This window comes from Colletotrichum paranaense, assembly GCF_030867605.1.
Source record: "Colletotrichum paranaense strain IMI 384185 chromosome Unknown Scaffold_1.1, whole genome shotgun sequence".
In the NCBI taxonomy this organism is placed as follows: Eukaryota; Fungi; Ascomycota; class Sordariomycetes; order Glomerellales; family Glomerellaceae; genus Colletotrichum; species Colletotrichum paranaense.
This window is the reverse complement of record NW_026848959.1, coordinates 1,674,775-1,697,054: the sequence shown is the minus strand read 5'-3', so window position 1 is coordinate 1,697,054 and position 22,280 is coordinate 1,674,775. Positions and strand designations below refer to the sequence as shown.

At 52.6% G+C, this 22,280-nt stretch overlaps 8 protein-coding genes across 8 annotated transcripts; 3 read left to right on the top strand and 5 right to left on the bottom strand.

The window, feature by feature from the left end:
• Window positions 1–1,385: 1,385 nt before the first annotated feature.
• CPAR01_00601 (uncharacterized protein) lies at window positions 1,386–1,928 on the top strand (the record flags this gene model as incomplete). Its single annotated transcript, XM_060484891.1, has 1 exon — window positions 1,386–1,928. One exon carries the CDS (start codon window positions 1,386–1,388, stop codon window positions 1,926–1,928), a length of 543 nt encoding a protein of 180 aa, XP_060355748.1.
• Window positions 1,929–3,509: 1,581 nt separating this feature from the next.
• On the bottom strand, window positions 3,510–4,814 carry CPAR01_00600 (oxidoreductase; the record flags this gene model as incomplete). Its single annotated transcript, XM_060484890.1, has 1 exon — window positions 3,510–4,814. One exon carries the CDS (start codon window positions 4,812–4,814, stop codon window positions 3,510–3,512), a length of 1,305 nt encoding a protein of 434 aa, XP_060355747.1.
• A 1,657-nt stretch (window positions 4,815–6,471) lies between these two features.
• Window positions 6,472–7,080, bottom strand: CPAR01_00599 (uncharacterized protein; the record flags this gene model as incomplete). The annotated part of the gene is made up of 1 exon (XM_060484889.1): window positions 6,472–7,080. One exon carries the CDS (start codon window positions 7,078–7,080, stop codon window positions 6,472–6,474), a length of 609 nt encoding a protein of 202 aa, XP_060355746.1.
• Window positions 7,081–7,386: 306 nt separating this feature from the next.
• On the bottom strand, window positions 7,387–8,415 carry CPAR01_00598 (uncharacterized protein; the record flags this gene model as incomplete). The annotated part of the gene is made up of 4 exons (XM_060484888.1): window positions 7,387–7,485; window positions 7,536–8,012; window positions 8,064–8,276; window positions 8,335–8,415. 4 exons carry the CDS (start codon window positions 8,413–8,415, stop codon window positions 7,387–7,389), a joined length of 870 nt encoding a protein of 289 aa, XP_060355745.1.
• A 456-nt stretch (window positions 8,416–8,871) lies between these two features.
• CPAR01_00597 (uncharacterized protein) lies at window positions 8,872–10,017 on the bottom strand (the record flags this gene model as incomplete). The annotated part of the gene is made up of 1 exon (XM_060484887.1): window positions 8,872–10,017. The coding sequence occupies one exon, from the start codon at window positions 10,015–10,017 to the stop codon at window positions 8,872–8,874; it is 1,146 nt and encodes a 381-aa protein (XP_060355744.1).
• A 584-nt stretch (window positions 10,018–10,601) lies between these two features.
• CPAR01_00596 (glucosidase II beta subunit-like protein) lies at window positions 10,602–12,538 on the top strand (the record flags this gene model as incomplete). Its single annotated transcript, XM_060484886.1, has 3 exons — window positions 10,602–10,698; window positions 10,887–11,831; window positions 11,889–12,538. The coding sequence occupies 3 exons, from the start codon at window positions 10,602–10,604 to the stop codon at window positions 12,536–12,538; spliced, it is 1,692 nt and encodes a 563-aa protein (XP_060355743.1).
• A 251-nt stretch (window positions 12,539–12,789) lies between these two features.
• Window positions 12,790–13,632, bottom strand: CPAR01_00595 (uncharacterized protein; the record flags this gene model as incomplete). The annotated part of the gene is made up of 1 exon (XM_060484885.1): window positions 12,790–13,632. One exon carries the CDS (start codon window positions 13,630–13,632, stop codon window positions 12,790–12,792), a length of 843 nt encoding a protein of 280 aa, XP_060355742.1.
• Window positions 13,633–14,669: 1,037 nt separating this feature from the next.
• CPAR01_00594 (FAT domain-containing protein) lies at window positions 14,670–22,173 on the top strand (the record flags this gene model as incomplete). The annotated part of the gene is made up of 4 exons (XM_060484884.1): window positions 14,670–14,734; window positions 14,818–14,885; window positions 14,956–21,659; window positions 21,715–22,173. 4 exons carry the CDS (start codon window positions 14,670–14,672, stop codon window positions 22,171–22,173), a joined length of 7,296 nt encoding a protein of 2,431 aa, XP_060355741.1.
• Between the last annotated feature and the right edge of the window lie 107 nt (window positions 22,174–22,280).

Genomic DNA, 22,280 nt, shown 5'->3' with positions numbered 1-22,280 from the left:
TGTACGCTCGTGCCCTCAAGGCTGCTTTGCCATGCAAACTCTACTCATACTGCGTGAACTTTTAGCAAATGACCACAGTGACCTTGAAATCTTTAGGAAGATAGCTTATGGCACAACACATAACTGATCTTGGCGAGAGTGGAACGTTGGATGGAGTTCGAAATGTCGATGATTTCAAGTGAAAGCATGGTTTCAGAATTGCCTAGCTCGTTGGAGCAGATACATGAAACATAACACCGGAGGCATACCAAGACACCCAGCATGGTCAAGATGAACATAATGTCGTAGAAGAGGATTTGAATCATCCGGTTTCCTTGTTTATAATATCACGAGTGAACGTACCTGCCGACGATTGCACTTCGATGCGGACCAAATGATCCCCTTTTCTGCTGGTTCAAGTGAGGAAAGTTCACGAGCCTGCAAACGGTTCCACATTCGAGAGTTGAGACCTGGTCCTGGGTGAAGACAAGGTTTGAAGTAGTACAATTCCGGTCACGTGGTGTACCGTATACTTGTCTAGGCCTGTCCAAGTATGAACACTCTCCTTTGACATGGCAAACATGACCACGTGATTCATGCAGCGTTATTTTTGCATCCAAAGAAATCGGCCAAGATGAAATGATGATTCAATGACCCGTGTTCAGAAGGAGCCAGGTCGTGTAGCATGCACTATGCCAGCTAGGACCGTGAGTTATGTTCAAAGATATTAAAGCATTTATGTGACCATGCCCCGATTGTTTACAAAGCAACCCTCTTGCGCTGTTTCAATTGCGTATGTGCTACAGTGAACAATGAAGAAGCTATCCAGTCATTTATGCAGAAGCAATCACGTTTGGAAAGATAAAGGAAGAAAGTCGTGTTGCAACCACTTAGGAATGATGGACTCGCTGCGTTCAATCACAGCTGTGGCGAACAGAGTTTGCACACAGCTAAAAGAGAACAGTCTACGTATCTACCCACTGCTTTAAGCTGAATATTCGTTGCATGTGAAGTTTGTCAAATGCCCCCCTGTTGAGGTGTGGTTGTACATAATTCTAGTATTGAGGAAACTAGCAACACGAGTCCAATCTAGTGGACGGTATGTGGCGCTCATGACAGCAACTCTGTCCAAGAGGTAAAGGAGCGATTACAAGACTCACTCGCAAGTCTTTCAAGAATGAACTTAGTATGGCGTTCAACTTCCATGCTTTAGACTAGAATATGTGTTCCACATCGGGGACACAGCAGACGCAGAGACTAGATACTGATATAAAAGGATGACTTCCTCGCCAAACATGGGAAAACTTCGACACGTACTCCTCGTTCACAATCCACTCCACACACTGCCACTATCTCGTACCTTACCATCAAAGCTTCAGTCTCCGCTCAGCAATACCATTTTCACTATGAGTTCTCAGGCCCAGACCTCAACCTCGAACCCTACCTCAGCCCCGGGCTTGAGCAACAACGGCGGCGGTGATGACGGCGGCGGCGGCGACGATGACAGAAAGCGAATCAATCCCAACAGGGCCCACTACAAACATGTAATGGATTTTGCCGCTGGAGACACAGAGAGGCCGCCCGAAACGCAAGAGCAGGCTGCAAAGAGGGAGAAAATAGAAGAATTTGCCTTCGACCGTGACGCCAAGGGCAACCTTCAAAATTCCAACTATCGTCATGCCAGTGGGAGGTACAACGAACATGGGAGAACTGGCAGCGACACTATTCCTGAGAAAAGCCCTTCTCCTTCCTCGAAGGCAGGCAAGCTCAAGTTAGGCGAAGGAGGCAACGAGGACAACACTGGTACTTCCGCCAACGATAAGACAGACATTCGTGATGAAGCAGGCGACAAGAAAAGCGCTGATACTTCTGCCGATGATGGGACTGGCAATTCTGACGAAGAGAGCGACCAAAACCCTCCTCCTATCACTCCCTGCAGGCCTCAATGAGATGAGCAATGCTGGTGATAGCGGTGGCGTTGGCAACCCTTTTCCTTGAAGGACGGAAGCGCCAACAAGAAGAACGCCAATCGCATTTGGATGGGTTCTTCTTAAGGCGACTTGTTAAGTAAAGTCACGCCACAGCGTAAAGAGAGAAAATTCTAGTTGTCGCTAGCAAATCCAATTGGCAGCTGATGCAATGTACTTGGTCTGGTGTGAATGATGATGACTTGCAAAAGGCCTCAAGCTTTTTTGGTCTCGCATGTCACCATTGTTGTACAACTCCTAATTTTGAAAATGCGAGATTGAGCCTATCACCAGGGACTTGCACCTGTTCCATCGAGCGCCGGTAATTCGCTACATCGGCCGCATCAGGCCGGCCATAGAAGAGACCTCTAATCACATTGGCCTTCTCAAGGCAAATGGAACGTTCCATAGTCATATAAAGTTTTTCTCATAAGCTGAAGACTAAACTTTTGTGCAAGGAAAGTACTGACTGCCACCTACTTTGAATTGAGTTTCATTTCCTAACTACCTTACAGTAACGAAGTCAGCAACCCCAACAACAACAAGTCTTCTTCCACAGTAATACCTGAGCATTACGTTAACTGATCTTTGAAAAACCTGGAAGTCAAAGAGTAGGGTGTGCTCGAGAAAGTGGTTACCACACTCTATCTTCGTAAAGATGGGGCGGTCTCACTTCTTGTGTCAGGCAACAATGCGAGAAGACAACTCCTCATTTGGTTGACCCACTTACCTTTGTATGCATATGAGATCCATTGAAGTTGTGTTCCCCGCTTCGTGTCCCCGCTTTGCTCGTTGGAACCGTCCTAGTCACTCATCTCGCCCAGTGTCCCAACAAGGACCGCTGGCGCAACGGTAGCGCGTTCGACTCCAGCTTTGGCTCTATCGAAAGGTTATCCGTTCAAATCGGGTGTGGTTCAATGCCTCACAGTATGTTTGGATGCATGTGAAGCTATTCACACCATCCTAGGGTGATATTTTTGTGATTTGGTGGTGTTGTAATGATTTTTGTCTTAGGATGGCGAAGGACTGCGCGTACGTGTGCACTCTTGCCCTGGGGATCCAAAAGTGGAACCAGCCTAACTGCCTGTTACATCTGACAGCCGATTGTCCCTTCGCTCTCTGCAAAATCGCAAAAAGTCGACCTCAGAAGGCGACATCTTTGTAGAGTCGTTGGGGTTGCTAGGACTCAACTAGCGATACAGTCTACTTCCTAAAACTGCATGGAATACAGGTCAGCTGATCTACCACGCGTCCTGAGGTTGAGTGCAATTCACCCGATAAAGCGTGGTGGCTATGTTCGCCGTGGCGCGGAGGCTACAGTTGTATCACGACATTGTCTCTGGTAAGCTGAGCCCAGAACACTCTTGCTTCCCCATTACAACGTGACACTCTTACTCAACCATGCAGCAACAAGAAATATAGTGTGTAATATGATTGGAGTCAAGCTGTGATACTACAAACTCAATGGTGCAAATTCTCAACCCGCTGAGTCCTCATAAACGCCAATTCAAGTCAGACCACGACAAAACGCCACAACTCATCCTCGCTTGCCCACAATTCCCTTCAATGAGCGAGCTTCTTGGCTTCCTTCTCTTCGGCGTACGCAAGCCCAGAATAATCAGGAAGTTGCCAGCCCGGCACATCGTCTGATTGGAGTCGCTGTAGAATCTTGTCGATCCTTAAAGTCGACACCAACCACAAGATCGTGTACAGAATTGAAATGACCCACGACGAGTTGGGGTAGACCCAGGACGGCTTAAAACCAATGTCTTGAACTTCCTTCATGAGCTCCAAAATCTCATTGTTGTATGACTCGAGGGCGGCAGGAATACCGTCCGTCGCCTTCCCTGAAGACCCCGAGCAGTGTTTGGAGATCTCGCCAGCGAGCACGTAGGCACCGATGAACGCACATGTCGTGCCCCGGCCCGTCAAGACGCTGGGTGCATATCCCGCATCTCCAAGAAGGGCCACGCGGTTCTTGTAGCACTTGCCCATGCGTATCTGTCCAATCTCGACACAGTAAAAGTCGTTAGAAACACCGTCTTCGTTGAGCGCATCGCAAAAGCGGTCGGCTTGCCAGCCAGCATCCTTGAAGAGCTCTGACCACACCTGCTTCTGCCGTACAAGATCGCGGCTTCTTTCCGTTTGGATGAGAAGCTTCTCCGTCTCCTTGTCTGGTGGACACACGGCGAGGTATGCCTGGGTCGTCTCAGGATTGTCGTTTCTGGAAAAGAGCACACGCTTCTTGGGGCACACGCACACCGTGGCGTAGTTGTCGTCCGTCTTCCATTTCGGGACGGTGTAAAAGGCCATATGCACGCCAAGAGGATAGAACGGATCCTTCTCGCCAGGGCTGAGCATGAGCCGTCTCGTCTTGGATCCCTGACCATCAGCTCCGACCAGCAGGTCGAATGTGTCCGTGGTTCCGTCTGACAGGTGGACCGTTACCGAGCCTGCATCCTGTTCGAACGTCTCGATCTTGACACCAAAATTGTACTTCACTCCAAGTGCAGTCGTCTTATCGAAAAGCAGCCGAACCAAATCGCCGCGCATAATCTCGAATTCTGATGTAAAGCCCTGCTTGCCAACACCAGATTTGTTTGCTTCAAAGGTAGCCTGTGTCTTCCCTTTGCCGTTGACAAATCGGACGCCAGCTTCGTTTACCACCTTGTCGCGGATAAGTCCTTCGAGTCCCATGCGGCGCACAACAGTAACTCCTTGGCCTCGAAGGTCGATTTGTTGACCCTGAACGCGAAGGGAAGGGGATCGCTCAAGGATGGTTACATCGTGGCCGAGCTTCGCCAACCAGAACGCAAGGGCCGGGCCGCCAATGCCTCCACCTGAGATGAGAACTTTGAGGGAAGACATGTGATTGGGAGTGGTGCAGTTGAATAGTAGATTGGCGTGCTGGTGAGAGCGTTTGCAAACTGTGTAGCTTGGACAAGCCACTCTGCTAGCCAGGCCTGCTGGGTGATGAAGGGTATCTATAGCATTAGTAGGATATGAATTGAAACGTTGTGCTCGATATGCGCCGCGATGTACACGGTGATGGCATCTCGATGGGCGCGACAACTCGGCGATGGGTATGGCCCGCAAGCCGACATCCATTTCGGGCTTTACGAGAGCGCTGTGGCATTAGTGACGTCAAGACTAGGAGCCGATTCCCGTGTGGCGGTGGTCGCACCGGCCAGCTTTTGGCTTCCATTGGTTGCTCCGAGTCAAGCGCGCCGCTTGTAAGCATGAGGAGAAATAGCTGTGAAACACTTCGGACTATTCAAGAAAACACCGGTTCGGTCCTGTTAAGACCTTCGGCCTTCGGACAGCTGGGAGACTCACTAACCGCAACGGTCCTACCGTACTGCCGCGTATTCGCTGCTGCTAGCTTTCAAGGGTGGGCCGTAGTCTCATTCGGCCAAATACAGTATTGTACGACCGGTCCGTATTACTTGTAAACAGGCAAGACATGTTCCTGTCGGTCTTGGACAGACCGAGAAGAGTAGGCGGGGCTTACTGAGGTTAGTCATAGGCCCATAGAATTGTCATTAGATAGATATGGGGAACCAAAGTTTACGATGAGACTCCCTTTCGTTGACCATACCAATAACATGATGACTCTTACTAGATTATAAGAACTATACACTCTAAAGGCGGAAAAGGCTTGGGAAGTGTCCAAACGAGTTGCTGTAGACTCTCGAGCCCATCAAAGCAAAATTAACCTGATTCTTTTTATTCAAGCTCTGGGTGTAATCTTTGACGCATGCCACAAGCCACGTCTTGGTGAGCAGATGGTCTGTCTAGATTCCTGTAATCCTAACATAGACAACTTAGACTACTGTCGCGGCTCCTGAGAGAGAGCTCTGTGAAATAGTAATAGAGCGATTGAAACCTGTTAGGGGGCTACTCAAAACTTCGTCAAAAGGCGATGTTTCTTGTATTTCGCCATGAGCTCAAGAGCCATTTACACTTAACTATACCGGCTAAGTCGTATGGAGCTAGTACGGCAGGGCATGAAGAGCCGTTCTTAGACGGTACCGCGTAAGTACTATGACATATGTCCATGATCTTTCGATTGGTTCATTGCGCCCGCAGAAGCTTCATGACAATCTCTATGAACGTGAAATGTAATGATCAAGGCTAAACCGTCACGTACAGTGGTTCTCGATGATTCAGTCTCGTCGCTTCTAGGTTAAGATGCTCGGTCGACTAAAATCTATTGCGAAGATATCGAATTCCTGCGTGCACTGCATCAGTAGGCCGAACTTGCTCACCCCATCTTTCTGGGACTGTATTTCGTAGGCGCTTGATCTAGGCTGCCTGGCTTTCGCATGTCTTTCGGCGTCTTTTTGGACCAGCTTCCATTTTTGCTTGACGGGATCTAGAGGATTTTATTGTACGAGAAGAATTGGATGAAGTTTCACTATACACTATGGACTCGCTGTGTCAAAGTGGATCATTTCTCCCACTTGTTGTTTGCCTTTTCGCAACGGACATACGCTAGCTCATCTCGAACGACAAACCTGCCTATCTACGGGAGATATCCTTTGGCTTTGAATGCCCGTTCAAGGATAGCACGGATGACGTTCTCTTTCCTAAAATTATATTCCATCACAGTCTCACCCAGCGAGTTACTCATGCCTGCGGCCTCCGTCTTGGTCTTTGCATACAGATCTCTGTCATCGTCATGTTCAATCAACCACTCCTTCATGATGAGATGTCTGGCCAACTCGGCCGTCCCGACTTTGAAGACGTGTAGGTTACAGGAAAACGGCCTGTGCATGGCGAAGAAGCGATGTTCGTGCCACTCGGGCTCGCGCAAGAGGAACTGGAAGCCGGCCTTCTCAAGTGCGGGCGCGTAGGCGGCCTCATCCGTCGGGTTCTCGACGGCGAGGTCAATGTCGATGACGTCCTTGGCGGGGAGGTTTGGCACCGATGTCGAGCCGACATGGCTTATGCTGACAGCTACAGAACCGATGGCGTTCTCTATGAGAGACTTAATGTCTTGGAAATGTTGTGGCCACTCGGGGTTTGGGGGTTCGATGGAAAGTGCAGGTTTGGATGTTCGCGTTGCGATGCGTTGAATGATCGTTGGATCAAATTCATAGTGTTTGACAATCTCTTCAATTGAGCAAGACATCTTTCCTGATGTCTTCTTGAATGATTTGTGACAGATTTCCTATAACACGCTGGACAGAATAATAGGTGAATGCTGTCAAAACTGGTTTCTAGATTAAGGGATTGAGTCTATGCGGTGATGTGTCTAACGTGCTGTTATGAAGTACTCCAATACAGTCTAAATCGTCGCCAACCAAGGTGTGTTCCAGGGACGGCGTGAGTCATTCGGCGACTGTGTGGCTAGCATCGGATGCTACTCACAGCATCTGACCCCAGCTCACATCATCTTGATGCCTTTTCATGTTGCATGCCACGGCGACCGAAGCATCTAGGGATCCTCCAAGTCGACAAACCGATATGCCCAAAATGCGCACCAGATGAAAGTGATGCCACACAAAAAGAAGCTGACGAGGTAAAACACGGCGGCCTGGGTTGGTCAGTGATGCTCGTGAAAAAGAGCGAACAGGGTGATCAAACCTTGCTTGCTCCAACCCATCCCTGGCCGTCATACAATGGCGCGCAAACGTACACCGTCAATCCGCCGAGGAAGCAAATGGCCGAGTAGGCCATTAACATCATAGGCGCCTGCCACGTGAAGATCATGTTCCACCGAACCTCTACAAACGGCATCTCCTTTGGGATCCACCCGCCCTTCTTCTTAATCTTGATGGCACGGATCTGCGGGATGGGAGGCACCTCCTCGAGTGGCGAGTGCATGGGCTCGACAGTTCTGCTGCGACGTATATAAAGGATCATGGCGAGGTCTTTGTCAACATTACGCGGCGTCGGGGATCGATGAAGAGTCTGAAAGATGAACTGCTCGGAGGCAGCGAGGAGGATGGAAAAGAGGGAGAAGGAGATGCTCGCGTGCCAAAATGCTGGGCTGAGCCAGTGCAATGAGTCGGGAGGCGGCCATGAAAAGCAACCGATGACGGCAGCTGAAATCAAGGTGCTCTGCGAGGAGTGAGTACATGATCCCGCAGAGCGAAGGCGTTGGCGACTTACAGCAACTTGAACGAGCTGAAATTCGCTCAACTTTCGATCTCGCCATCGCTTCAGTTGTGCTGAAATTTCCTCGTCGGATTCGCGATCTTCAACAGCTTTGGCGATGGCTAATATCGGTAGCAAGGTGTTTTGCTGATAGAAGCGGTTGTATGGAAGGGTCAAGATGTCGGTGGCGATATGAGCAATCTTGCTGCTCAAGGTCACGGCAACAATCTAGACTGCGTCAGCGCAGGATGACCACGTTATACAGAATAAGTTAAGTGAACCGTACGGCAATTTTGAGACCACGGTCGCTCTTGGGCACGCCTGGCGCATTGCCTGGTCCCCTTTCCGGATCCATCTCTGTGTGCATATCTTGATTATGATATTCATCTCTGCTATAGGGGCCCGGCGACTTTATAAAGGTCGCATCTACGGCGTACTATAACCAGGCAGCTGGCTTGCAGGCCATGTGCAATATTTACACAAAGTAACGGATGACTGGCCGTCTTCTCGTGACCGCGCTGCTCCCCCACACTAACAGGTGACGTTTCCCCTCAAAGACTCCAAGTCATAATGTCTTAGACTGGCACCCTCACGAGCGGCGACTGACAGTCAGCTTGGCGTCAACTGACCAATCAAAGTCTTGTCGCAGCTATCAGGTAAGGCGAAGTGAACATGTTTCATGCTCGTCAACCAAACCTTCATAAGACGCAAGGCAAGTTTATACCCGCGTGGAAGAGGCGGATGAAGGGCGAGGCCGCGCCAGCTCCCGTGTGTAGCTGAATATGAACACATGGTTGGGTGTGTGCAGGCCGAATTGGGCGGCTCAACCCTTTTTGATTTCAGCCTGGAACTTGCCAACCCACTGGGAAAACTCATCGCTTTCCCCAGTCCAAGGTGACTTGAGAAGTTCCGAAAGCCCAACGATCTCATCGAAGCACAGCTTCATTACTCGATCGATTTCATCAGGTGAGAGCTCGTAGAATGCGCCGGCAAGCTCGTCGAACATGTGCGGGAGTTTCCTGAGGACCCGCATCGACTCGTCCAGACGCTTAGGGATATCCGAGTTCTCGGCGGGAAGGGAGGGTAGTGTCTTGAGTCGTCGCTTGATGATGGCCTGATAGAGCAGCGTTGTCAGTCTCACGCGCTTCAGACAGGACTCGAGACGCTCGCGGATCTTGTCGGGGTCGTCGCGAGGAATCGTCCCCTGGTTCGCCATCATGTCGTCGATCATTTCCTGCGCCGAGGGCATCATGGAACCTAGGGCCGAATCGTGGTCCGCATCATTTACGGCATTATCATTATCATCGTCGTCGTCGTCATCGTCTTCGTCGTCTTCCGGCTCTTCGTCACCCCACTCCTTGAGCTCCTCCATGACATCCTTCAGCGTCGCCCTGAACTCTTCAACCTTTTTGATGAAGCAGCCGCCGATACCTCCGGTGGCAAATTGCACCAGATCGTCGCAAGCCGACCAAATAACACCAGTGGCAGCCATACTGCCCTTGCCAGGTGCACCCGTGGAGCCTGACTTTTGCGCTGTTGACAGAATCTTGCCATCCCTAGGGATCTTCTCAACCAGACCGCGGAGCTCCTTCAATACAGTGTAACATTTCCAAGCCAGATCTTTCCGAACAGTAGCCGTATATCGGTCTGCGTCACAAGCCTGGCCTGCGGTGGCGATGCCGGGAATCGGGCCGCCAACGAGTTCTCGGAGGACTTTGATGACGGCCGAGGGTGTGAAGGGTTCGTTGATGATGAGAACGGAAATCTTGGTTGAGTGCGCCTTGATCAGAGTAGCTGAATCACGAGCGAGAGCAAAGGCATCGACGGACGAGGTATCAATCTGCTGAGGGGTGTCTTTGCCACTGTTGATGTTCTGGAGAACAGCCTCCAACTGCTGCATCAAGACGACAGCTGTGTCCGACAGAGCATTCAGAGCTGCTGGTGTAGTGGAGGAGCTTGAGGAAGCCATGTTGACGGGTCTGTGTGTCTCGCAAACACCTTGCAGGCCTCGGTGGTGGTCGACGCGGAGGTTTGCTCCGATATTGAAGATGTCTAGGCTACGAAAATTCAATATGACCAAAAATGCTGCAAAGTCATTGTGCCCCGCGTACTGGATGGAGGGGTATCTGGATAAGATACGTACCTTCTTCGTCGCTTCGGCAGGTACGTACTGATCCTTCCCGCTGAAAAAGTGTCCAGTGCTCCTTCCTCAAGACTGGCGGCAGTCTCCAATTAGAACCCATAGTGATAAGAGCTGGTGGGGCAGACAGTACCGATCATGGAGGCATTGACACGTGACCGTCTTTGCAGCTGCCCGTCGCCAGCTCCGACACCCCTGTCGGCCAAACCCACCTTAGGCGTTTTGGGTGAGCTGGAAGTTCCACGAAGTAGTCCCGTACCTTCCTCTCCATAGTGTACAATACCTCACGTTTCCAACCCTCCAGTCTGTCACTTTGGATTGGACCTGGACAGCTTCACAACCACAACGAATACCACAACAACGATCGAAACGCACGGATTGATGACCGATTCGATATCTTGAGAACCATCAAGATGCGTCAAAGCTACGGCATGGTGCTTTTGGGCACCTTTGTGTCTGCTGCTGCGCCCATCGCTGCAGCTAGCTTGCCTAGAGGTGTCGGTCCTGAATGTGAGTATCAGTCGGCAGTCGACCATCCAAGTCTCATCCAAATGAAGCAATTAGGCCATTTCAAGTTTATATGGGAGAAATGGAACAGGGTTTCTTTCTCTACATTCCCCTTCCTTTGTTACCTGACCAATTGGCCTGAAGCTTTGTCTTGAAGGTCCATGATCTGTCACTAACATGAATCCTTGCAGTCGCCAAGTTCTTCGAGCTCAAGCCCTCCTTCAAGTGCATAGGCCACCCCGAAATCAAACTTCGCTTCAGCCAGGTCAATGACAATAGCTGCGACTGTCCTGATGGCTCCGATGAGCCTGGCACCGCTGCCTGCGCACACCTCGACCCCCTCTCCCCTCAGCAGCCATTCGCCGGCTCCCTGACAGGCACGACCAATACCTCCAATGCCCTCCCGGGCTTCTGGTGTGCCAACGAAGGTCACATTGGCGCCTACGTGCCTTTCATGTTCGTCAACGATGGCCACTGCGACTACGACGTCTGCTGCGACGGAAGCGAGGAGTACAGCAAGGTTGGTGGCCTCAAGTGCGCCAACAAGTGTGCGGAGATCGGAAAGGAGTATCGTCGCGTTGAAACCGCGCGTAAGGACGCCATCGATAAGGCTGCTAAGAGACGCAAGACGATGGCCAAGGAGTCTAGAGAGCTCCGCCGTCGTGTCGAGGCCAAGGTGACTAGCCTGAAGGACGAGGTCGCGGGTCTCGAGACCCGCAAGGAGGAGCTCGAGCAGAAGCTGCACGACATTGAGCGTTCTGAGAAGGGCAAGATTGTCAAGGGCGAGGGATCCGGCGGAAAGCTCGGCACTCTGCTCAACCTGGCCAAGACTCGCGTCACCGAACTCCGCGAGACCCTTGAGGATGTCGTTGCCCACCGCGACGAGCTCCAGAGCAAGGTGAAGGAGCTTGAGGGTATTCTCAGCCGCTTCAAGGAGGAGCACAATCCAAACTTCAACGATGAGGGTGTCAAGCGCGCCGTCAAGGGCTGGGAGGACTACGCTGCCAACCTTGCCAACGACCCTCTGCCCGATGGCCTCGAGGCCGACATCAAGGAGGTTCTTGTCGAGGACAACGAGTCTTCAGGCATCAACTGGAAGGAGTTCGAGGAGGATGACGTTTCTGACACTGACATTCGTACGCGAGACCCTTGAACAAGATTGATGGTGAAAAAATATGGCTGACCATGCCTAGTCTACAACTTCGAGGCCTACCTCCCCGAGGGCATCCGCGAGTTCATCCACGGCAAGCTCTTGTCTTTCAGAGTCTGGATGATTGAGAATGGCCTGATTGCTGATAACAACAACGGCGGTGCCGAGTCTCGCCTGGTTAAGGCTGCCCGCGAGGCATTCAACTCGGCCAACAACGATCTCTCTGACAAGAAGCACCAGCTGGAGACCGAGCAGAAGGATCTGGAGAAGGACTACGGCACTGATGACATTTTCCGCATCTTAAGGGACAAGTGCGTCAGCACCGAGATTGGCGAGTACGAGTACGAGCTCTGCTGGATGGACAAGACCAACCAGAAGTCGAAGAAGGGCGGCGGTCACACCAACATGGGCAACTTTGTCCGCATCGACAAGGAGATGGCTGATGACGAGGAGCGCGTCGATGGCAAGAGCCTCGGCAAGGGCCTTCGCATGGTCATGCGGTACGAGAACGGCCAGGGTTGCTGGAATGGCCCTCAGAGACGTACAGATGTCTGGCTGGCCTGCAGTGAGACGGAGGAGCTTTGGAAGGTCACGGAGTCGGAGAAGTGCGTCTACAAGATGGAGGTGGGCACTCCTGCCGCCTGTGACGAGCTCCTTGAGCCTCCTACGCCCAAGGGCAAGGATGAGCTGTAGAGGCAGCAACGGCACGTAGCGTGTGTCCAGGAAGAATTCAGCATTGGGTCTGCTTAGCTTGGCGTCAGGTTCGTCTGCCTTAGACCGAGTAGAAAGGATGCATTAGGAATGGCCAAAACGTTTTTCGGTACTTGCAAATGGTGGTCTCTGATTCTTCGCGTAGGGTGAGCAACATGGAATAGGGGCCAAGGGGTATCATTTTTGTTTGTTCATTTGCGTTACAGCATGGCCTTTTCCCAGTTGGGACAGAATCAACCTCTTGATGATGCCATCTTCCTCCGCCTGCTGAGCTGTTCTTGTTCAGCCAAGACCTTGGCTGTTAATGATGCGGCCATTGGATTGTTAATGTTGCTCGTCTTGCTCTCCTTCTTTGCAGCCTTTGCATCATCCGTAGCCCTCTTCTTCTCAGGCTTGTCGCCGTTGCCATTTTCCTTGGCATCATCCTCTGCCTTGCGCTTCTTTTTGCCGCCAGCTTTCTTGTCTTTCTTCAAGCCGTGTGTAAGCCCTGCAGCAGTCAAATCGTCCATTCTTTGCACCAGTTTCCTGAGGTCGCGCTCCTCGGTTGGCAAGATTGGTACCACGTTCTCGCTCTTGAACTCTTCACTACACTCTGGACATGCTGACTCTTGAATCTCCTTGATAGCAACCTCGGCAAACACATGCCCGCATGGTACCAGATAGACGGACTTGACTTGTGGGCCCAGCTCCTTGAGAGAGATGGGACAGACCCAGATATCCTTCTTGGTGTCTGGTGGTGTATGCTTGTGGAACTTGAGCTTGACAATATCGCGCAACGACTTGATGCCGGTCGAAGCAAATGTGAGTTCTTGGGATTCGGAATTAGATGGTGGCGACTCGGTGCTGTCGTCGGATGGCATGAGGCCTTGGAGGATGGATTCGTAATTGTATAGGCGACCGCGCCAGTCCGACACAATGTTCCCTTTGTCGAGGGGTTGATTCGACAGTGGATCGTTGCTCCAAGCGTGACCGAGGGACTCGAGGACGTTTGCCTTCAGCTCGCTGACGGTGAGGGCGCGGGCGGATTCCTTGACCAGCTCGCGACGTTTAGGAATGGATCCTCCATCGTTACCCATGGTGAAGAGTGGTTGAGGGAGGAGGGATTATGGAGTTGAGACGTGTGGGCGAGACTGCGAAAGTCAGAATGGCGAATGCTGTAGTTACTTCAATATAGAGCAGAGTGGTCTCGCTGCTTGTGTCTTGCCGTTGGTGTCCTAAGGTACTGTAAATGTTGCGCGAGATGTGATGTTGAATCTCGGGTGGTGTCTTGATCCAAGACTTCGAGTCGCGACGGAAGAAACACCTGGATGCGCATTCCTGAACGATAAGATAAGAAGACGGGGAAACGGAACCGTTGAAGTGGACAGGTCCCATAGCACCTTAGGTACCTACTCAGCATTAGGAATGGGAAGCTACAGGGGTAGCAACCGAGGGAAGGTCAGCCGAGAGACTCCCACCCACCAAAGCCACCACCCATCGCAGGCTGCAGCCGCTGAAGCTTCGGGGCAATTGGTTTAGGAATGGGGGTGCCACGGTGGGGCTGAGACCGGCCGAACAGTGCGGGGTATAGCGGGGCAAGGTCGAATCTGGGCAGCAGTGGCAGCTAAGCACTGCTAAGGTACGCAGTAGAGTGAGCCGGCAGGTACCGTGTGGGAACTGTGCATCAAGGTACCTTCCGTTCTTGCGCCGTTGCTCCCCCATGGTTGACCCTCCATTCCCGTGTCGCACTTTCCGTCACTGCAAACTGCATACTGTCAATTCATCTTTTGAACCCCCCGTCGTCACTTCCATCCCCAAAGACCTCCTTCATCACATACCTTGTTTGTGCAACCCAAGCACTCCCACCTTTTTCTCTTTCACCTCCACCACTTCGCATCGCAACGGACAGTGGGATTTGGTGCAGCTGTCACTTTGACAATCCCCTCTTTGTGTACCATTCCATCGCGCGCGCGACTCCTCATTTGACAATCACCCACTGCGAACAAGCACCAAACGACGACCGCTGGGCACCACGAACCCCAGAAACCCTCGACCCGATCCGATTCCTCCTATACTCAGTCGATGTTTCTCCCATTCTGATACTCGAACGCTCGGGTGCGCCAGCCAGTGAGCCATGGCGACCCAACAGCAGATCGCCCTCGAGCGACTTGACAATCTTGTCAGGGACTTGAGGTCTCGGTATTTTCCCTTTCCCCCATCTCCAACGCCAAGTCAAAATCAAAATCGATTCGCCTTTTGCGCAGCTTCTAACCAGCTCAAAGATCCTCAGACGAAGTCAGGAAGCGTGCAGCGCTGCAGCTTAGAGAGCTGGTGCTAGTCTGTCATCGAGGTAAGCCTTCCATCCCCCTCTCGGCACCATATCATTTTCGCGACAGCGAGCTGACAGCCCACCTTTGCAGACCTTCCCCTCGATCAATTCAACACCATCTACGGTCAGGTCAACAACAAGATCACCCAGCTCATCTCCCACGGAAATGACTCTTCCGAACGCCTGGGCGGCGTCTACGCCCTCGATGCCCTCGTCGATATTGAAGTTTCCGAGCAATCGACAAAAATGTTTGCTCGCTTCAACCAGAACCTCAAAACCATCCTGCGCGGCAAGGATATCAACCCCATGCAGGCCGCCGCGATCGCTCTGGGAAAAATGTGCCGGCCAGGCGGTTCTATGATAAGCGAGCTGGTCGAGTCCGAAACCCAGATGGCCCTCGAGTGGCTGCAGAGCGAAAGAGTCGAGGAACGCCGATACAGTGCCGCTCTTGTCTTGCGCGAGCTTGCCAGGCAGGCACCTACACTCATGTACAACTATGTCGGCTTGGTCTTGGACCTCATCTGGAACAGCTTGAGAGACAATCGCCACCTCATCCGCGCCACCTCCGCAGAAACCGTCGCCGCATGCTTCCGGATCATTAGAGAGCGAGACCAGGAACTCAAGCAGACGTGGATGGAGAAGGCTTACGCCGAACTTATGCGCGGGCTGCAGCATGGTACCGTCGAGTACATCCACGCCTCTCTTCTTATGTTGAAGGAGCTTCTGGAACAAGGCGGCATGTTCATGCAGGACCACTACCCCGAAGCCTGCGAAATCGTCCTGCGTTACAAGGACCACCGCGACGTCACCATCCGCAAGACCGTCGTCTTACTTATCCCAGACCTCGCGAGCTACTCTCCCGCAGAGTTTGACCGAAGTTACCTCCACAAGTTCATGGTCTACCTCTCTGGTATGCTGAAAAAGGACAAGGAGAGGAACGACGCGTTTCTTGCTATCGGCAACATCGCAAACTCGGTCAAGAGCGCCATCGCCCCGTATCTCGACGGTGTTATGACCCACGTCAGAGAAGGGCTTAGCTTGGCAGCTCGCAAGAGAGGTTCGGTCGACGCAGTCTTTGAGTGCATAAGTCGCCTCGCTGTTGCCGTTGGCCAGACCCTCAGCAAATACATGGAGGCTCTCCTCGACCCAATCTTCGAATGCGACCTGACACCAAAACTGACGCAGGCCCTCGTCGATATGGCTTTCTACATCCCGCCGGCTAAGGATACCATCCAGAACCGATTGCTCGATATGCTCAGCATGGTCCTTTGTGGAGAACCTTTCAAGCCCCTGGGAGCCCCTCACCCAAACACTCTTACAGCTGTGCCCGCTGTTCCCAAGGATTCAAAAGATCCTTTGGCCTACGAGCATCGCAAAGCAGAGGTCAAGCTTGCACTCAACACCCTTGGCAGCTTTGACTTCACGGGGCACGTTCTCAATGAGTTTGTCCGTGACGTCGCTGTGAAGTACGTTGAGGATGAAGATCCAGAAACAAGAGAGGCTGCTGCTCTTACTTGCTGCCAGCTTTACGTGCGCGACCCCATTGTCAACCAGACTAGTTATCATGCACTGCAGGTTGTTGGCGATGTGATAGAGCGATTGCTTACTGTGGGCGTATCGGACCCTGAGCCGAATATTAGACGGACAGTCCTTGCTGCCCTCGACGAGCGTTTCGATAGGCATTTGGCCAAGGCAGAGAACATCCGCACCTTGTTCTTTGCCCTCAACGATGAAGTCTTTGCCATCAGAGAGGTTGCAATCTCGATTATTGGTCGTCTTGCCCGATACAATCCGGCATACGTCATCCCCTCTTTGCGCAAGACCCTTATCCAGCTTCTCACCGAGCTTGAGTTCTCTGATGTTGCGAGAAACAAGGAGGAGAGTGCCAAGCTACTCAGCTTGTTGGTTCAAAACGCCCAAGGACTGGTCAAGCCATATGTCGACCCAATGATGTCCGTCCTCTTGCCCAAGGCCAATGACCCCAGCGCTGCTGTGGCTGCGACAATCCTGAGGGCCATTGGCGAGCTTGCCACTGTCGGAGGCGAGGAAGTGTTGCCATACAAGGACAAGCTCATGCCCCTCATCATTGAAGCTCTACAAGATCAGAGCTCAAACAACAAGCGCGAGGCTGCGCTGCATGCTCTCGGCCAGCTGGCCAGCAACTCCGGATATGTGATTGAGCCTTATCTGGAATATCCGCAGCTCCTGGAGCTACTCCAAGGCATCATTCGAACAGAAGGCCAACGCGGACCTCTTCGACAGGAAACCATCAAGCTGATGGGTATTCTGGGAGCTTTGGACCCCTACAAGTACCAACAAGTGGAGCAGCGTCGGCCGGATGCTCAGAGACGTGTTGAGACCACGCAAATGACGGACATTTCTCTCATGATGACTGGTCTCACTCCATCCAGCAAGGAGTACTTTCCGACAGTTGTCATCAATGCTCTCCTGCAGATCCTCAAGGACAACTCCCTCTCGAGTCATCATGCGTCTGTGATCGAGGCAATCATGAACATCTTCCGCACCCTTGGCTTGGAGTGTGTGTCCTTCCTTGATCGGATCATCCCCGCCTTCCTGGGCGTAATTCGTGCCGCAGACAAAACTCGCCTGGATTCGTACTTCAGCCAGCTGGCTACTCTGGTGTCAATCGTCCGACAGCACATTCGCAACTTCTTGCCTGAAATTGTCGAGATCTGTCAGGAATTCTGGAACACCACGACCAACCTACAATCGACTATCATGAGCCTGGTGGAGGCCATCTCTCGTTCCTTGGAGGGCGAGTTCAAGATTTACCTGGCAGGCTTGCTGCCTCTTATGCTTGGCGTGCTGGAGAAGGACACCACCACGCGGCGCACGCCTTCTGAAAAGGTTCTCCACGCCTTTCTTGTCTTCGGATCTAGTGCCGAGGAGTATATGCACTTGATCATTCCTGTTATTGTCAGAACGTTCGAGAAGCAAGGGCAGCCCCCTCCGTTGAGAAAGCAGGCGATTGAGACGATTGGCAAGATTACGTATCAGGTCAACTTGAACGACTACGCCGCAAAGATTATCCATCCCCTCACTCGAATTCTCGGCAGTGGGGATATTGCCCTGCGGATCGCAGCTCTAGACACGCTATGCGCCTTGATCCAGCAACTCGGCAAAGACTATCTTCACTTCATGGGCACGGTCAACAAGGTTCTCGCCCTGCACCAGATCCAGCACCAGAATTATGACTTGCTTGTCAACAAGCTCCAAAAGGGCGAGGTACTCCCGCAGGATCTCGGCGGCGGTGACCGCTTTGTCGACCGGGTCGATGATCAGGCAGCCTTTGCGGATCTGGGTGCGAAGAAGTTAGAGATGAATGCCATTCATCTCAAGCAGGCGTGGGATACGAAGGGCAAGTCAACCAAGGAGGATTGGCAGGAATGGCTTCGTAGATTCTCCACGACCTTGCTCACCGAATCACCCAACCACGCGCTCCGTGCGTGTGCCGCCCTCGCTAGCTCATACCTTCCGCTGGCCCGCGAGCTATTCAACTCCGCCTTCGTGTCTTGCTGGAGCGAGCTTTACGAACAATTCCAAGACGAGCTGATTCAAAACATCGAGAGCGCCATCAAGTCGGAGAACGTACCCCCTGATCTGCTCGGCCTCCTGCTCAACCTCGCCGAGTTTATGGAACACGACGACAAGGCCCTGCCCATCGACATCAGAGTTCTCGGTCGAGAGGCTGCTCGTTGCCACGCTTACGCCAAGGCGCTTCACTACAAGGAGTTGGAGTTCTTGCAGGACCAGAGCAGCGGTGCGGTTGAAGCTCTTATTGTGATCAACAACCAACTCCAGCAGTCTGACGCAGCCATCGGTATCCTCCGTAAAGCACAACTTTACAAAGAGGGGATTCAACTTAGAGAGACGTGGTTCGAAAAGCTGGAGAGATGGGAGGAAGCTCTTGCTTTCTACTCGAAGCGCGAGTCGGAAGTTCCGGAAGATAAGCCCGTTCCTGTCGAGATTATCATGGGTAAAATGCGGTGCTTACACGCTCTCGGCGAGTGGGAAGCTCTTGCTGGTATTGCAGGCACAACCTGGGCCAACTCGTCGCCCGACGTACAGCGCCTCATTGCGCCGCTCGCAACAGCCGCCGCATGGGGCCTCAGCAAGTGGGATTCTATGGACAACTACTTGCAATCCATGAAGCGATACTCTACTGATCGTTCCTTCTTTGGCGCTATTCTCGCCCTGCACCGCAATCAGTTTAGGGAAGCTGTCAATTGCGTGCAGCAAGCTCGAGAGGGACTTGATACCGAGCTCAGTGCGTTGGTTAGTGAGTCGTACAATCGCGCGTATCAGGTCGTCGTCAGAGTCCAAATGCTGGCCGAGCTAGAAGAGCTCATCGTCTACAAGCAGACAGACGACAAAAAGAAGGCGACAATGCGGCGCACCTGGGAGACGAGACTCAAGGGATGCCAGCGCAACGTGGAGGTTTGGCAGAGAATGCTGCGCCTTCGCAATCTGGTCATTACGCCCACGGAGAACATGCACATGTGGATCAAGTTTGCCAACCTTTGCCGCAAGTCTGGTCGCATGGGCCTGGCCGAAAAGTCTCTGAAGTCAATCATTGGTGTCGAGGCTCCGCTGGAGACCTTGATCCCTTACTGGAACGAGAGACAGCAGCCGAACGCCGCCATGCCGCGAAACATCCCATCGCAGGTCATCTATGCTATGCTCAAGTACGAGTGGGAAGTCGGTCAGCAGCCCGCGTTCCGTACCTCTGGCATTGCTGAGCGCACTTTGTACTGCCTGCGCAAGTTTACAAACGACTCGGCGCACCGCTACGAGGCGACTAAGGCGCATCTCACGGCACAGGCTCCCAATGGAATGGACTTGTCGAGTGACTACGGATTCCCGCACCAGATCGACCCCAGTCTGATGAATCCTCAGACTCAAAAGGCGCTCTACGACCAGACCGTTCTGTTGGCCAAGTGCTACCTGCGCCAGGGTGAATGGCTCATCGACCTGAACAAGGAGAACTGGCAGTACGAGCACGTCCAGGATATCTTAACCTCGTACTCGCAGGCTACCAAGTACAACCCGCGCTGGTACAAGGCTTGGCACGCTTGGGCTCTGGCCAACTTTGAGATTGTCCAGGCCTTGTCTACTCGTGGTGAGAGAACTGATCACATGGTTGTTGAGCATGTGGTTCCGGCTGTCAGAGGCTTCTTCAAGTCAATCGCGCTGTCTGCGGGAAGCTCTCTGCAGGACACACTCCGCCTTCTGACACTGTGGTTCACGCATGGTGCCAGTGCCGATGTTAATGCCGCCGTCACTGAAGGTTTCACCAATGTCAGCGTCGACACCTGGCTGGAAGTCATTCCCCAGCTCATCGCTCGAATCAACCAGCCGACGCGCCGCGTTCAGCAGTCGATTCATAGCCTCCTCGCAGATGTTGGTAGGGCTCATCCGCAGGCGCTGGTCTACCCGCTGACGGTAGCGATGAAATCTTCGCAAAACACCCGCCGTTCGAGGTCTGCTGCTCAGATTATGGATAGTATGCGTCAACACAGCGCCAACCTCGTTTCCCAAGCCGACATTGTCAGCCACGAGCTTATCAGGGTCGCGGTTCTTTGGCATGAACAATGGCACGAGGGTCTCGAGGAGGCATCGCGACTGTACTTTGGTGATCATAACATCGAAGGCATGTTTGCCACTCTCGAGCCTCTTCATGATCAACTCGAGCGCGGTCCAGAGACTCTTCGCGAGATCTCCTTTACGCAAGCCTTTGGCAGAGATCTCACCGAGGCTCGCGAGTGGTGTCGTCAGTACGAGGCCAGCAGAGACGTCAATGATCTCAATCAGGCTTGGGATCTCTACTATCAAGTATTCCGGCGCATCTCACGACAGTTGCCCCAGCTCACTACGCTTGAGCTACCTTACTGCTCGCCCAAGCTACTGGCCGCCAAGGATCTTGATCTCGCTGTGCCTGGAACTTACCGCAGTGGTCAACCCATTGTCCGCATCATGGAGTTTGAGGGTACCTTTACTGTTATTAATAGTAAGCAGAGGCCTCGCAAGCTCAACATTAGCGGCAGCGATGGTGTTTCATACGCCTTTTTGCTCAAGGGCCACGAGGATATTCGCCAAGACGAACGAGTTATGCAGTTGTTCGGTTTGTGCAATACCTTGTTGGCGAACGATTCTGAATGTTACAAGCGTCACTTGAACATCCAACGATACCCGGCTATCCCGTTGTCACAAAACTCGGGTCTGCTGGGCTGGGTGCCCAACAGTGACACTCTTCACGTGCTAATAAGGGAATACCGTGAAAGCAGGAAGATTCTCCTTAATATCGAGCATCGCATCATGCTCCAGATGGCTCCCGACTACGACAACCTCACTCTCATGCAGAAGGTTGAAGTGTTCGGCTATGCACTGGACAATACTACTGGCCAGGATCTCTATCGGGTATTGTGGCTTAAGAGTAAGAGTTCAGAAGCATGGCTGGAGCGCCGCACCAATTACACACGCTCTTTGGGCGTCATGTCGATGGTTGGATACATTCTCGGTCTTGGTGACCGTCATCCGTCCAACCTCATGCTCGACCGCGTAACAGGCAAGATCATCCACATCGACTTTGGCGACTGCTTCGAAGTGGCTATGAAACGCGAGAAGTACCCAGAGCGTGTGCCGTTCCGACTGACCCGCATGCTCACCTACGCCATGGAAGTCAGCAACATCGAGGGAAGCTTCCGTATCACCTGCGAGCATGTCATGAGAGTCTTGCGAGACAACAAGGACAGCGTGATGGCTGTCTTGGAAGCGGTATGTTTCTTCTCCCAGTCCATGTCTTGAATCCTCCAAGCTAACCGCCTCGCAGTTCATTCACGATCCTCTCCTGACCTGGCGCCTTACTAATGCTGCCAGTCCGGCGGGACCTAACTTCCGATCTGAACGCGAGACTTCGCTTGCTGGCCCGCAAGCTGCCAGAGCACGCCGCCCCTCTGTTCTCGACGCAGACGTGGCGCCGTCGGAGCTGCTTGCCACAGGAGATCCCGGTATGCCCGGGGGCCCTGTCGCGCGCTCCCGGTCAAGAACAAACTCATCAATGGCACACGAGGGCAGTGTTGTTAATGGCAACAACGGACCGGACCCCACCGAAATCCAGAATGCTCGGGCCGTCGAGGTGCTCGATCGCGTCTCTCAGAAGTTGACTGGCAAGGACTTCAAGCCGAACGAGGAGCTTGATGTAATAAACCAGGTCAATAAGCTCATCACGGAGGCGACAAAGTTGGAGAATCTCTGCCAGCACTACATAGGATGGTGCAGCTTCTGGTAATCCCGATGTTGTTTTAGGTTTGGGTGAGGGATTGAGAGCACCCATGGTTCTCAAAGGGCTTTCATGTGGATACGAACTCGGTGGGTTCGTGGGAAGGGTTACGCGTA